General features: G+C 35.8%; 2 protein-coding genes across 2 annotated transcripts; one reads left to right on the forward strand and one right to left on the reverse strand.

Annotated features, from left to right (window-relative positions):
* The first annotated feature begins 2,780 nt into the window (after positions 1-2,780).
* LOC114313787 (F-box protein At3g07870-like) lies at positions 2,781-4,247 on the forward strand. Its single transcript, XM_028260198.2, has one exon. The coding sequence runs from the start codon at positions 2,781-2,783 to the stop codon at positions 4,245-4,247; it is 1,467 nt and encodes a 488-aa protein (XP_028115999.2).
* Positions 4,248-13,345: 9,098 nt separating this feature from the next.
* On the reverse strand, positions 13,346-14,992 carry LOC145796144 (uncharacterized). The gene has a single exon (XM_082881169.1). It carries the CDS (start codon positions 14,990-14,992, stop codon positions 13,346-13,348), a length of 1,647 nt encoding a protein of 548 aa, XP_082737295.1.
* Between the last annotated feature and the right edge of the window lie 669 nt (positions 14,993-15,661).

Here is a 15,661-nt window from a genome sequence, read left to right on the forward strand (position 1 = left end):
TCAAAATTATCATTTTAATAGTATATTTTTTAGAAATATCAATGTCATAATTGTACTTTTTCTATTATTTATTAATTTAAAAGAAGGGTAAAATAGGAATTTTATATTATTGTTAAACTTGATTTTTGAAGAGGGACTAATATTTTGGGACAATAAAAAATGAAATAAGAGACTAATGTTTTGAGACGGATGGAGTATAATAATCAATTTCGAAGTGAGTCTTACAAAACAAGATTCCAACTCCCAAACCTTCTGACAGACAAAATGATTGTATTTCAGTTTCTTCCACTCTCGTCTCTTCCTCAACACTTAAACGTCTCACTCAATCAATCCCCATCAATTTTTTGTTTTCAATCCCTCAGCTTTATCTCCCTCCAATAACAACTGCTCAAATGTTTAAATTTCAATACCATAAACTTGGGTTGTTTGGGGGTGTTCTATGTATATTTTTTGACTTTTTATAAAAAAATAAGAAATTTGATTATAAATCTTTTTTACCTTCCTTTCATTGTTAGAAGGACTAAAAAAAAATTATACTTTCTAAACCCCCTCATAATTATAAAATCTTGCATAAAGGACAAAATTTATTATTTAAATATTTTATCAGACTATTATACCCTCACATATACACAATCCAGATACAAAATTTATCTTCTCTCTCGTCTCTCACTTCTAACCCTAGCTTTCTCTATGGCCGAAGCTGTGCCATTCCTAAGCTCCGACAATCTCTCTCTGCATCTTCTCAACTCTCCTCCTTCTATCTCGTCTCTCTCTTCTAATCCTAGCTTCCTCTATGGCCGGAGCTGTGGAGAACTTGCAAATCGCGCTGATACATATATATATATATATATGTGTGTGTGTGTGTGTGTGTGTGTGTGTGTGTGTGTGTTTTGAGATTTGAATTCGAATATATATATATATCTACATATTCCGATCTCTAATATATATATATATATATATGTGTGTGTGTTTGTGTGTTTTGAGATTTGAATTCGAATATATAGATTTTTGAAAGCTCAAAGTTTTAAAAATCTGAAAAATCTGTAAAATCTGAAAAATCTGAAGAACCGAGGTATGAAAAATTGAGATTTCTCTAAAATTTTCAGATTATAGGCCTGATTCAAGGATTATAGGCATGATTCAATGTTTTTCAAAGTAAACATCGATTGATTCAAGGGTTATAGGCCTGATTCAAAACTCAAAACTCAAAGTTCCATCGATTTTTCAGAGTAAACATTAAATTTCATTTGATAGAACCAGAGTAAAATTTTACTCTGGTTCTATTGCTCTGTTTTTTTCATTTGACAGAACCAAAGTAAAATATTACTTTTATACAGAGTAAAATTTTACTTTTAGCTTCAGAGTCTTACAGTTTACTTATTTTTCAGAGTAAAATTTTACTTTTATACAGAGTAAAATTTTACTTTTAATTTCAGAGTGTAAAATTTTACTCTCATTCATAGTAAAATTATACTTTTATACAGAGTAAAATTTTACTTTTAGTTTCAGAATGTAAAATTTTACTTTTATACAGAGTAAAATTTTACTTTCATACAGAGTAAAATTTTACTTTTAGTTTCAGAATGTAAAATTTTACTTTCATACAGAGTAAAATTTTACTTTTAGTTTTAGAATGTAAAATTTTACTTTTATACAGAGTAAAATTTTACTTTTAGTTTCAGAATGTAAAATTTTACTTTTATACAGAGTAAAATTTTACTTTCATACAGAGTAAAATTTTACTTTTAGTTTCAGAATGTAAAATTTTACTTTCATACAGAGTAAAATTTTACTTTTAGTTTAAGAGTAAAATTTTACTTTCATATAGAGTAAAATTTTACTTTTATACAGAGTAAAATTTTACTCTGAAATATATAGTGAAGATGACTTAATAGGAGAACTGATAGATATAAGGGTAATATAGTAAAAGAAATAAGTTTTAAAATATTAGGGGGTTTTAAAAGTACTTATATAATTCTTGTCCTTTTGAAAGACAAATTAGATAGTGAGGGGGCTATCACCAAATCCCCCTAAAAAAATATATAATAAAAAATTGTAAAAATTGTTTGTAGGAGAAAATTAGAATTGAGAGTTGTGCAGCCGTAATTGTTGACTTTTGATAAATAGTGTTAACTTTTTAACTTTTTTTAGTGACTTTTTGACTTTTAAACTTTTTTACAATATGTCAAACTTGGCCTTGCTATATTTATACCATCTTCAATATATTTTTTGACTTTTTATAAAAAAAATATGTAATAAAAAATTGTAAAAATTGATTTATAGGGAAAAATTAGGATTGAGAGTTGTGCAGCCGTAATTGTTAACTTTTGGTAAATAGTGTTAACTTTTTAACTTTTTAAATAACTTTTTGACTTTTTAACTTTTTTACAATATGCCAAACTTGGCCTAAATCACCCTGCCCAGACGATACGGGTCGTACTGCCTACTCTTTCTAAATTTTCCTACACACTATTTATACAATTTTTTCGTAAAAGTCAAAAAGTTAACCTAATTTTTTCCCTTAATTTTTTAGTCTAAAAATTCAAAAAAATACATTTATTTAAGGCATCCTAAACAACCCCTAAATTGTGGATATGATAAATCTTTTAACCTATTAAAATCGCCAAAAACTAAAATACCTTACTAAAACAACAAACTTCCCAAACAAACCCTTATATCCACACCTATATCATCACTACTTTCCATTCTTTCTCGTTCAAGCCAAACAACAATCAATCTGCCATTAACCCTAGAGAAGCAAACAAGAAAAACAAGAAACGATGATGAAACAGATCATACCCAACAAGAAGAACAAACTCTCCATCCCAAATGAACTTCCAACCCAAATCATCCTTGAAATCCTCTCAAGACTCCCCATCAAAACCCTCTTCCTTTGCCAACTCGTTTCCAAACACTGGCTTTCTCTCATCTCAGACCCCCACTTCGCCAAACTCCATCTCTCAAGATCACAAGTCAACCTCCTGATCAAACCCAAGTACCGATCGAGTCTATTCCGCCTGGTCGACCTCCAAATCCTCCATAAAATCCACCCCCGCGAAGCCCAGTTGAAATTCATCCCCAAAATCAACTTCCCATCTCTGGGAATAAAAGTAGTCAACTCCTGCAATGGTTTGCTTTGCTTGTGTAATGTACCTGAAATTTTCATATGCAATCCAATTCTGTGTGAGTACACTTGCTTACCATTCCCAATATATGATGGAGAATATGATCGTTACGTCACTGCTTTTGGATTTAGTCCCAAGACTAACCAATACAAGGTTATACGGTTTTTTATCCAACGGTTTGTCGAGTTTTTCGACCCCACCATTAAACGGTTTGTCGAGTCTTTTTTCAACCCCTTAACTGAAGAGCTGGACGACTCTTTTGACCCCATTACTGAGTTAAGGACTTTTCGCGAGGAGGCGAAAGCTATAATTTACACAATTGGTGAAGGATCGTGGAGAAACATGGGGAGTGTTCCTTACTTTTTGACAAATCACTCATTCAATTCTTTTGTGAATGGAGCTCTTCATTGGCTTAATTTTGCACGCGATAGTCCCGACTTCATTTGTTGTTTTGATTTTGGGAGCGAGCAATTTCGGGTTGTTCCTGAGCCTCCTGAGTTTGGTCTGCATATGAAGGAATTTCCGGATCATATACGAGTGGGTGTGCTGCGTGAAAGTCTTTCTATTTGTGATTTTTCTAACCCTTGTCGTATCGATATATGGTTAATGAAAGATTACGGGATTAAGGAGTCTTGGAGCAAAGAGTTGGTTATTGAAAATGGGATTGGTAAGAGAGGGAATTTGGACCGTCATGAGCCAATTATGATTCTAAAGAGTGGTGAAATCTTGATGCTTGTTAACAAGGATTCTCTTGTGATGTATGATCCTAAGTTAGGTAAATTTAAGAAGCTAAATACTTATGGGACCAAATCAGAATTTTATGGGATTGCTCATACTCCGAGCTTAGTTTCCTCCGGGATGTGGCCAAAGGGGAAAGAGTTTCTTTTGTCTGACATTTTTCTCTATGTCAAGTTTGTCCACTCTATATTTTTGTTGTTTGGCATTTTAGCTTTGTTGAAATTTATTCTTGACCAAAATAATTTGTGTTGTAGCATCTCTAATTCTTCATCAAATCCTTTATCAAATTTAAATTTACCGAAAAATTTGGTGAAAGTGAGATCTAATTCATTCATCAAACTTGCATCAAATCAGGTTTTCATAAAAAAAAAATTCATCAAATGAGGTATGCATAAAATGTTTCATCAAATTTCCCACCACCTTTTTTTCACTTAAATTTGATGAAATTGCTCAAAGATAAGGGTTGGAGATGGCGTTTTTTCACTTGAATTGATTAAATGAGGATTTTTGGGATAGGTTGCGTATTTTTAAAAGATTTGATGGAAAGTCTAATTCTCACCATTGGATTGAGCTAATATTAAATCAAGCTTTTGATTTAAATTGTTGAAACAATTTGATGAAAAAAAAAGTGAAGGGTGAGGAATGCTCTTACATACTTTTCCTAGATTGATGTATTACTTCCACTTGCATATAGTCTGACATAAATTATTAGGATGGTGTTATGAATTTAGAGTCCAAGGGGCCTTTTTGCAAATAGAGACCATAGGCCTTAGGGTTTGAGGAAAGGCCAGTCAGCTTCTTGCTTGTTGTTCAGTGTTTCCAAGTATCCAAGGTTAAGACCCCCAGCCTAAATGTTTGTGTCTTTCTCCTCCCTTGTGTCTAGACCCAAATATATAACAGCTGCCTTTGCAAGTATCCGGGATGTTCCGAGCATTCCTTCCCTTCGTCTTCTTTCTCGTGTGTTTGGCTTTGGCAAAACAAGAGCTAGTTGTATTGTATGGCTTTGCAAATGCTCCATCTATATTTGCCTTGTAGCTATTGTCTACAGTGTGTTTTTGTAATAACCCTCAACACTGCTTACCGATAAACATTGATTACCATTGAACTGAACTGATCATGACTGGTAATTGAACTGATTAAAGTACTGAACTGACTGACTGAAAACTGGAACTGAATTGACTGAGTATGTATGTTAATCTGCATTCTATCTGTTGGATTGTTTATTTGATCTGTTCAAGTTTTATGTTTAAACTGCTAATTGAAGGCCTTATTGGCGACCGAAACGGGAATTGATTGATGTTTTATGATCCTCATAATTAATGTGAATTTATGGTATATTTATCTGAAAACTGATTAGGTATGATTAAATTAGATTAAAATGAGTTAATTGCTTAAGTTGGCCTTATTTACCAAACTAACCCTAGTGATCCACTAACTCACACATACTAGAGCCTTGCATACTTGAATCAAAACACATTTCGTCAGTCCATATCTCTTGTTCTTGCTGACCTTGAGGGAGAGAGGGAGAGAATAGAGTTGTCCTTGAGGGATTGGCTTAGTCAACTTGAAGAATTGCTTGGTGATTGAAGTATAGATCGCATATTTGAGCTCCCTAAACCTTGAATACAAGACTTAGATAAGGATTTCATCTTCTCGTTCTTGTGTTTGAGCTAATTCGTGCATGGTCCATGTTCAATTGTCAAGCTAAGTCATGTTTTAGTTCATACATGATGATATAGAGCATAATTCATGCATGCATGTTCGAATTATTGAGTTGTGAGTCGATTTCATGATAAAATGGTACATGCATGTCCATAATTTTGTAATGGTCCATGTTTTCATCTTGTTTTTGGATCAATTGGCTCCTTAGAGCATCAAATTGAAGCTTCAAAATGATTTGAATTCATGCATGTTTGCATGTTCATCTTGTTCTTGAAAAATGGTTTGAAATTGAGTTTGAATTAAACACCCTTGGGCTTTGATTTTTCAAGTTGAGCTTTGAACCATGTTAGTCCATGTGTTTACAAATGTTTTCTGGAAATTCAGCCCAAGAGGTCGAGTTTTGAGTTGTTAAAACTTGGTTTGAGCTTGGAGGTGCAATCTGGGTTTTCCAGATTCTGCACTTCCGCTCGAGCGTGGAAAGTGGCGCTCGAGCGTGGAATCCGAGCATCCAGTATTTTCTCTGCACTGTTTTACAGTCCGCTCGAGCGGAGGATTGGGCGCTCGAGCGGAGGCATGTGTCTCATGATCGAGCGGGCGTCGAACGTCTGTCGAGCGGAGATTTCACCCATCCAGTACTTTTACAGTACGCTCGAGCGGGAAAGTTGACGCTCGAGCGTGTACCTTGTTGCATGACCGCTCGAGCGGGGAAACCTGAGCTCGAGCGGGACTCTGTTTTTCTAACACTTCTGAAACTGCTTTTAAACGTGCAGCTTTGCATCCTCATCCCATTTCTAGGCATTCTTAGGCCTAGTTTAAGGCGTCTTGTTGAGGATATAGATGTAGAACACGCCGAGGCAAATTAGGGATTAAGTTATTATCTTTCCCAGCTGTGTAGCTTAGTGTGTTCAATCTGTTAACTGTGTAGGGTTGGCAACTGGGGAGGCACGCTTTAGCTTACTGTAGCCCAAACTCTGTGAGTAACGATTGTGTAAAGATATGTTCAAAATGATTATTTTCTGAATAACTGAACTGTACTGTTTTTGAATTGAATACTGTTAATTGAATGAATGTATGTCCTATATTCTGAACTGTATTGCGGCATCCTTAGCACCTACTGTTTACTGTTACTGTTACAGAGATCTCTGTCGGTTCCCTTGTTGGAACCACTACTGTTTACTGATTGATGGCCATCACTACTGTTCGGTCTTTTAAGACTTACTGTTTACTGTACTGTTATGCTATGGATGTACCACATATGACTGTATTGACTGAACGATTGAAATACTGTTTAAATGAACTGTTTTCATATTGTAAGGACATTCATTCTTAATCTCTTTACGCATTATGTTATTCACTGGGCTTTAGCTCACTGCTCATATATATATGTAGGTGTTCAGGCACCAGACCGCGGCTAGGAGCGTCAGGGTTACTCTAGTTTTGTCAAGCCAACTACCGTGCCTCACTGCGAGGTTCCGAGCCTATCGTGTTAAGGCTTAAGGGTGTTTTACAATTCCCCCTTCTATACTGTCTTACTGTTTTGTATAGACCGAATGCTTACTGTACTGTGATGCGAAGGGTTGAGTCCCTAGTCTGAATGATTGTGCATTTTGTGCATACTGTTCTGTACTGATTATGTATATATGTATGAAAGTCTTTTTGCATACAGACTGTCACAGCTCATTGGACATTGTTTATTTACTGTTTTGGCTTCGCCAGGCCCTGTACTCTGTTTTACTATACTACTGTTCTGCAGGCCTTCGATAATCTCGGATTATTGGCCGGTTACGGTGCTAAACCCATAGGGCCGGGTTTGGGTCGTGATAGTTTTAGTTTTAGTTTTAGTTTTATTTTGAGTACATAGCATTGTGGAGGAATTACCTACTAGGGAAGTTGGAGCAATAATTAATGTTGAGGAATGGTGTATGTTATAGAGTAGCATATGAGAACAGGACCTTTTGCATTACTCATCTTTCAATCAATATTATTGGGTTGTGTTAAAAAAAATAAAGAAAAAATTATTTGAGGTAGAGCATAGCTCCCTTTTACCTTCCTCCTTTTCTTAGTTGTGGCTGCTTGTTCTATAATTATTCTTTCCCATCGTGCCTATTCTGGGAGTTTGAGTGATAATTAATATTGTGGAAGAGTGGTATATATTATAGAGCATTAGAAGATGTAGAATCAGACCATTTGCATTATTCTACTTTTCAAACAATACTATTGAGGTAGAGCATAGCTGCCCTTTATCTTCCTCACTTTCTTAGACGTGGCTTCTCGTTCTCTTTTTCGTTGCTCTTACCATCAATTTGACGGATTCTAGGTTTCCCAGGAAGACTCTTATTGAAACACTTGGGCATTCTTAGAGTTCAGAAAATGCCCCTCCCAATCTTCTACAGGGGAACGGCAGAGGTCCCCTGTGCCTTTCATGTGAGAGTGGGATTGATGGTGGATAGAACGGGTTTGAGCCTTCTTATTTCATCCCCTCTGATTTCTGAAACTTCAGCTTGCAGCTTTGAAGCCGTTTATTCATTACCCTACCCCCACTAGAAAAAAATGAGAGGAAAACTGGGGAGAACAATTTGATTCCTCAATCATAATATCTAGCCTTTCTCATGGCTCCTCATATGAAAATCCATGCAGTCAGTGAAAACATGTGCTCTCTTGCAGATCTGCTTTCTTTAATTCTCTCGACCCAAGTCAATTGCCTTGGCAGTAAGGCTGCTCTCTTGGAGGTTCAAGCTTGGAAATCTGTATTCCTCTTAAAGGTGTCAACCACACTCATTTTGCCAGCTGCTTTTCAGTCCAGATGCAGCCTAGTTGTTAACCTCACTTTCTCAAAGGAAAAAAAAAACAAAAAACAAAAAACAAAAAACAAAAAAGTTAAATAAAAGGATGAGGGGGAAAAAAAATCAAAAGATATTATAGGCCTATCAAAAGAATTTAAGAAAAAAGAACGAAGTTCAGCTGAAACCATTATCATAGACCTTGAAGCATTCATTGGATCATGAATATGCATGTAAATCCACTGGCAAGGTTAGTCGTATTGTATTACATTGGTGTGGTTTGGACAAATTTAAACTATCGCTGTTGCAGTGCAAGTTCATTAGATTGATTAGTATCCAGTACTGAGCCACTTTGTGTCATACTTTAATTGGTTTATGCATGCTCGATGATGCTAGGGCAGAAAATTTGAGTTCATTATTCATTAATGTGACATTCATGTGGAAAATCCAACATGATGTATGTTGGTTAGGTAAAACTTTGTAGCAGTTATATAATTCATTTGGGATTCATAATCCTCTCTATGAATAAAAAAGTTCTCTACTTGGTAGACCAGTAATCTCTTTGATCCCACTAGTACTAATATTGATTGATTGGTGTGCATCTCCTGTATATACACTAATAAATACCTAATTTGTGCTTTGTGTGTACCTGGCATGATTGTATATGCTAGAAGATGATCTGATTGGTTTTTAGTTTGGTCCATTTTTGCGAAAAAGGTACTATGGTTTGTGCCAAGTAATGGAGTAATTATTCATATAAGATGAATTTGAGATTATGGGCATCTGTAGAAAATTTGACATGCTGGTTTTTTGAAAAATTTATGACACAAAGCGTTTGAAAGATCCAAACTGGTTTTGCTTAGAGTATGCCACTGTCTAACTTATAATTTAATGAACAGGATGTGCAGAGGCTGAGGAGCGCAAAAGGAACTGAAGTTTTTTTTTCTTTACTGGGAGGAAGAACGATAGATTGTAGTGGTGCTTCAAATAGTGAAGTTCCCTTTTGGGTGAATTAGTTAGTAGCTATGCTTGCTGCTATGCAATGGCTATTTTAATTACCATAGCTTCTTGTTTTTCTTGCCTTTTGCTCTAGCTTTTTTTTGCTGTATCAGCACAAACAAGAGTGTTTAAGACTTCGAACTTTGGGATTTAAGGCATGGTTTGCAAAAGTTTTGTGAAATGAAGTTTGTTTGGGTTTAATAATGTGTTATTGTTGATGATGTAAGTAGAAAATAGGGGGAGTAGAGAAACTAATTGCAAGTAGGAAATATTGGTGGATAGAGAAATTAATTGTAAGGTTATTTACACTTTTTTAGCTTTCCGTTTAGCGAGGAGATTTGGGACTATTTTAGCTACAAAAGACAGCTTTTTAGCCCAGGCTAAAATAGTCAAAAAAAAGCCAAAAAGTCAAAAAATTAACCCACTTTCCAAACGGAGGCATAGTTTGATTCAAATTTCACTTTGATTCCTATAATTTGAATAGTTTGGTCTTTGTGTTAAGTTGGAATTTAAAGTCAACGATTGTAAAATATTTGTCAGTCTCTTAAGGTATATATATAGAAAAAATGGCAAAATTTATTTTACCTTTTTGTGGTATGACTTGATAGCACTTTATCCCTTTTTATTTTAAAAATAGCCATGTCTTTCACTTGGTTTTGGATTAAATTACAACTGTTAACACTGTTAATTATAGATGTGAAATGATTATAATACTTTTAAACTTTATATTTTTTGTTCTTTCTATTTCTCATCTGTCTAGTATTAATTTAATTAAATCTTAATTAATTATAAAATTTAATTATTTATTATAATTCTTAAATTTTTATTTTTGTTTTCTTTTTATTATATTTTAGATCACAATTAATCTTAAATATTTAATTATTTATTATTAACTTTTTTAATCTAATTTTAATTTAGATCATAATTAATCTTAAATTCTTAATTATTTATTATAATTTCTAACATGTTAATCTAGTTTTAATTTAATTACATTTTAGATCTATTCTTAATTATTGTTTATTTTATATTTTAGATGTATTTTATTTTATTTTAATCAACATATTAATCTAATTTTAGGTTTAGAGAAAATGAAGATAAAATTGTAATTTTGTTGTATAAATTTAATTATAATTTTTTTGAAAACAAAATTCATTCAAAAAAATAGTATGTGTAATACATCTTTTATTAGTTTGGATGGAAAAATTAACGGTAACACTTTAGTTTAAAATCACATGAAAACTTTATAGTTATATTTGAATGATAAGAGTTAAAGTATTTCAGTCTCAAACCATAAGGGGAAAAATGAATTTAACCCATGAAAAATTTAACAAAAATTTGGATGAAAGGATTAGGAACTAAACTATTCAATTTAAAATTATAAAACCAATGTAAAATTTGAATCAAAATGCAGAAGTTAAAAATGTAATAAACCCTAATTTGTAAATCAATAGAATGTAAGTGATACATGTGTCCCGGTGCAAGTGAGAGCTATGTCTTGGAGCATAATTCTCTCTTGCATGCTGGTTTGCTATTAGTTTTCTTATTTTTTTTTGGGTACATCGGAAATAAAACAAAGAAGGACTACATCCTACCACCCTCCTGGGAGAGATGAACAATATCCGCAACAAGTAATGGGCGGAGTTCTGCAGGGGGTTCATTTACAATAAGCAAGTCTGCCGGTTGATAGTCACCTAACTTGGCCATTGCATCCGCACAAATATTAGCTTCCCTTCGAATGTGTTGGATGGAGCAGTCACTTCCTCTCATGATAATGCGCGCATCTTCCACAATGCCCCGAAAAGGACATTTTTCTCCCAGATCCTCACTCAATAATTTCACCACTTGCTCCGCATCAGTTTCTATAATCACTTCATTGAATCCTCGTTGAAGTATTATAGTCAGCCCCTTGTAGACTGCCCAAAGTTCCGCTTCTAGACAAGTACATATTTCAAGTCTTCCATAGTATCCACTAATCCATGCTCCGGATTCATCCCGAAATAAACCACCAAAACCTCCACCTCCTCCATGCCTGCGAGTGCTACCATCCGTGTTAAGTTTGATTTTACCTGCATTTGGACAAGACCACACAGAAAGCCTTTTAGCTTGAAGAGGTTGAGTAACATCCAAACTAAAAGCTTGAAAGATATCCTTGGCATAATCTGTTATGAGTTTAACACTCTCATGGATATTAGTAGTTTTAGATTCAAAAACCATCTTATTTCGATTTTTCCAAATAGTCCAAAGGGAGATGAGGAACAAATAAGAATTATGGTTCTTCCCTTTCATATTTTGGATGAGCCAATCTTTCCAAGGTAACGAGAGCCTACTGCAGTACCACTCCTTACTATAAACATGGCACCATATCTGGGTAGCTTTGGGACAAAACCAAAGCAAATGTTCAAGATCTTCCACATTAGCACAGTAAGGGCAATTGGGATCAGAAGTAATACCCCTCTGGTTTCTCATTTTGTTAGTGAGAATTTTCCCATGAAAGACAAGCCACAAGAAGCTTTTAAGTTTCTGAGGAAACTTAAGCTTCCAAATCCATCCCCAATCCCTTTCCTGGTTATGATGATCAACAATTAAATCATATGCACTTGATGTGGAGAATTCCCCATCAGATGATTTAAACCATCTGGGAGTGCCTTCTCCAGCATTAGGTCTCGGTGGTTGTAGTTTTAAAATAGCTTCAACCATAGATAAAGGGAAGGAATTTTGCAAAAGATTTAAATCCCAATCACCATGAGTATCAAGAAGAGACTCCACAGTAGTATGTTCACAATTTGGAGTTGGATTGGTAAGTGTGTTCAAAACCAATTCAAAAGCCCCAACACCACACCACCAATCTTTCCAAATTCTCACTTTGTTACCGTTACCAAGCTTCCATCGAACTCCCTGAACTAGGAGCTTCCTGGTATTAAGGATGCCTTTCCAAATGTGCGATATACTCTTGCCTTTCTTTTTAATTAAGAAAGGCTGTTGACCCAAGTATTTATGATTTAACACATCAACCCAGAGAGTATTCTCTCCACTTAACATTTTCCATCCCAATTTGAAGAGAAGAGCTAGATTTTGATCTCTAGCCTTACGGATCCCAAGACCCCCATGTTTTTTCATTTTGCAAACTTGATCCCAATTAACAAGATGAACTTTCTTTTTCTCAAGACTGTCACCCCAAAGAAAGTTTCTATTGATTTTATCAATCTCATCACAAACTTTCCTCGGGAGCTCCATAGTTTGCATGGTATAACTGGGCATAGCACTAGTGACAGATTGTATCAGTGTTGCTCTCCCTGCCAAAGACAACATCCCAGATTTCCACCCCGCAAGTTTATTCTTCATTTTTTCCAAAATAAACATAAAATGATTTTTGGAGACTCTATTATGCAGCAAAGGGATCCCCAGGTATTTCCCCAAATTACAGGTTAAAGGAATGCCACACATATTACTAAATTGATTAGCTTTTCTTCTGGCAATATTAGGAGACACAAACAAGTGTGACTTATGAAGGTTGACCTTTAATCCCGAAATTTCACTAAACTCGTTCAAGACTTGCAAAATAGTGTTACAATTATGCTCATTTGCTTTGGCGAACAAAATCAGGTCATCCGCAAAAAACAAATGTGATATATTAGGACCATTCTTAGCCAAGCTAAGCCCATTCCAGTGTTTACCTTGCACTTGCTGGCTAATCATGGCTGAGAGTCGTTCCATGCATAACACAAATAGATAGGGGGATAGAGGATCCCCTTGTCTTAAGCCCTTAGCTGGTTTAAACTCTTCAAGGGGCTCACCATTCCACAAAATAGCTGTGTTCACACTAGTGACACAACTCATAATCAGGTTCACCAAATTTTTGTCAAAGTGGAATTCATGCAAAATTTGTTGAAGGAAATTCCAAGAAATGTTATCATAAGCTTTTTCAAGGTCAATTTTAAAAACCATGAAACCCACCTTCCCTTTTTTCTTATTCAAGGTATGAATAGCTTCCTGGGTGATTATGATATTATCATGAGTGGAACGTCCCGGAATGAAACTACTCTAATTAGGACTAATAATATCATTCAAGATAGGCCTAATTCTGTTAACAAGGATTTTTGAAATGATTTTGTAAGTGACATTACACAAGCTAATAGGCCTGAATTGTTTCACACTTTCAGGATTAGCAACTTTCGGGATAAGAGCTACAATAGTTCTATTAATCTCAGAAGGGATGCTACAAGAGGAAAAACAATTTTGGACAAAATTAATCACAGATGGGCCCACAATCTTCCAAAAGGTGTGGTAAAAAATGGCTTGGAACCCATCCCTACCTGGGGCCTTAAAAGCTTTAATATTCTTGACAGCCCTCCAAATGTCATCAGCAGAAACATTTCTGTTCATTTCACTTTGGTCCTCAGGCCTGATATGTTTGGTCAGATTACTCCAATGATCAAGGTTAAAAGTGTGAGTATGGGCAAACAGGTTTTGAAAATAATCTTTAACCAAACTTTTTAACTGAATGGGGTTATCCACCCAAACTCCTTCCTTATTTTTCAAAACTTCAATTTTGGTTTTTCTTCTCTTGATAATGGTAGACATATGAAAAAATTTTGTATTCCGCTCACCCTGAGTAATCCAATTAACACGGGATTTTTGGAACCAAAGTAACTCTTCTTGATATAGGACTCTATTATACTCAGAAGTAAGCTCATTTTCCAGCTGATGTAAATTATGAGAATAGTTCTTGGTTTGGGAAATTTGGATCCCATTAATTCTGCCAAGCAACCAGCGTTTTCGCCTAAAAATGTTACCGAAAATATTTTTGTTCCAGTCCTGCAAGGTAGATGTCATGTAATCCAACTTCCCCAAAAGATTATTATTATGCCTGGGCCAGCTATTATCAACAATGGCGCTGCAATCATCATACGATAACCAAGCAGCTTGAAATTTAAAAAGCTTATTTGTGGGACTAGTAGGATGTGTACCTTGAGTATGAAGAAGCAGAGGGGAATGGTCTGAGTAGGTCCGAGGCAAGTTGCGAACATATCCCTCAGGAAATAACGTTCGCCATTCAGTGTTACAAAGAGCACGGTCCAATCTCACCATAGTATTAGCCCACCCTTTCCTATTATTAGTCCAAGTGAGTCTAGGGCCAACACAACCTAAGTCCATGAGGTTGCAGCTGCTGATTCTATCAGAGAATTTTTGGCTCCTTCTTTGACTCTGGCTTAGGCTTTGAGATGGAGAAGTTGTGAAGCTCTTTTTTTTCGCAGAACTTGAGTAATCATTAAAATCCGCTGCTACTAGCCATGGTTCTTGGGTGTGTTGAGCCAAGGTTGCCAAATCATTCCAGAGTTCATCTCTCATTCGAATATTCGGACTAGCATAAATTGCAGATAAAACCCAGTCAGGATAATCTTGTTTTGAAATAGTTGCTGTGATCATCTGGGAAGAAGCATCAAGGACTCTCACATTGGCTTGACTAGGGTTCCAAAGTACCCAAATACCTCCACTTCGTCCAATAGGATCTACATGGGTTGAGGCCGTGAACCCCAGATTGTTGAAAAACATACCCATTGTGTTGAGCTCCACTTTTGTTTCCATGAGAATAATCATGTCTGGTTTATGAAGCCTTACTAATTCCCACAGGTTCCTCCGAAATCGAGCATTACCAGCACCCCTACAATTCCATATCAGCATATCCATAGGCGACATGTTGTGGGTTGGCCAATCCTTTGTCTCAGACAGTCCCAAAATTCTGCGCACAGTCTTCTGGTCTTCCTCCATTGGCTTCGCTGGTTTCACTAGCACCATGTGCCTCACGTTGTGTGAATCTATCTCCCACCATGGTTGAATCAGTAGCTTCACCTCTTCTAACCACCAGTCGATGCCGACGTGGTGATACACTTCTTTCTCTAGTTCTAAGAACATCAGTGCTCTGCATTGGTCCACTCTGTGTTCTGCCATGGGAATGTTCTCTGCCGTTTCCTCCATTAGAGCGTCCCTCCCTTCTGATTGGCAAATCTGGTGGGTGCTGTTGCACTCGGCTATTTGGGGCAGTGGCCGTTGTCAATGCATTGGGACTGTTATCTAAGGAGGGTGCTGTATTTTCGGGAAAAAATGTAGGGTTTCCTGGAGCATTTGGTTCAAATGAGTTGGGTTGTGGATCTAGTTGCTTAGCAATTTTTGGGTTAACACATCCGTTCCTTTCTTTTTCTTTGGGCCCAGCTACAACATCCAAAACTAAGTCTGCCCCGCCCTCTTTCAGGTCTTTACTTGGGCCAATAGGGCCTGGTTTTTGCATATACGAAATGTCTCCTTGAATAGTCTGAGGGCCCATATCATGATCAACATATTTTCCTTGAATTGCTTTCT

The sequence above is a fragment of the Camellia sinensis genome, chromosome 7 (genome assembly GCF_055761805.1).
Source record: "Camellia sinensis isolate YWXY chromosome 7, ASM5576180v1, whole genome shotgun sequence".
In the NCBI taxonomy this organism is placed as follows: Eukaryota; Viridiplantae; Streptophyta; class Magnoliopsida; order Ericales; family Theaceae; genus Camellia; species Camellia sinensis.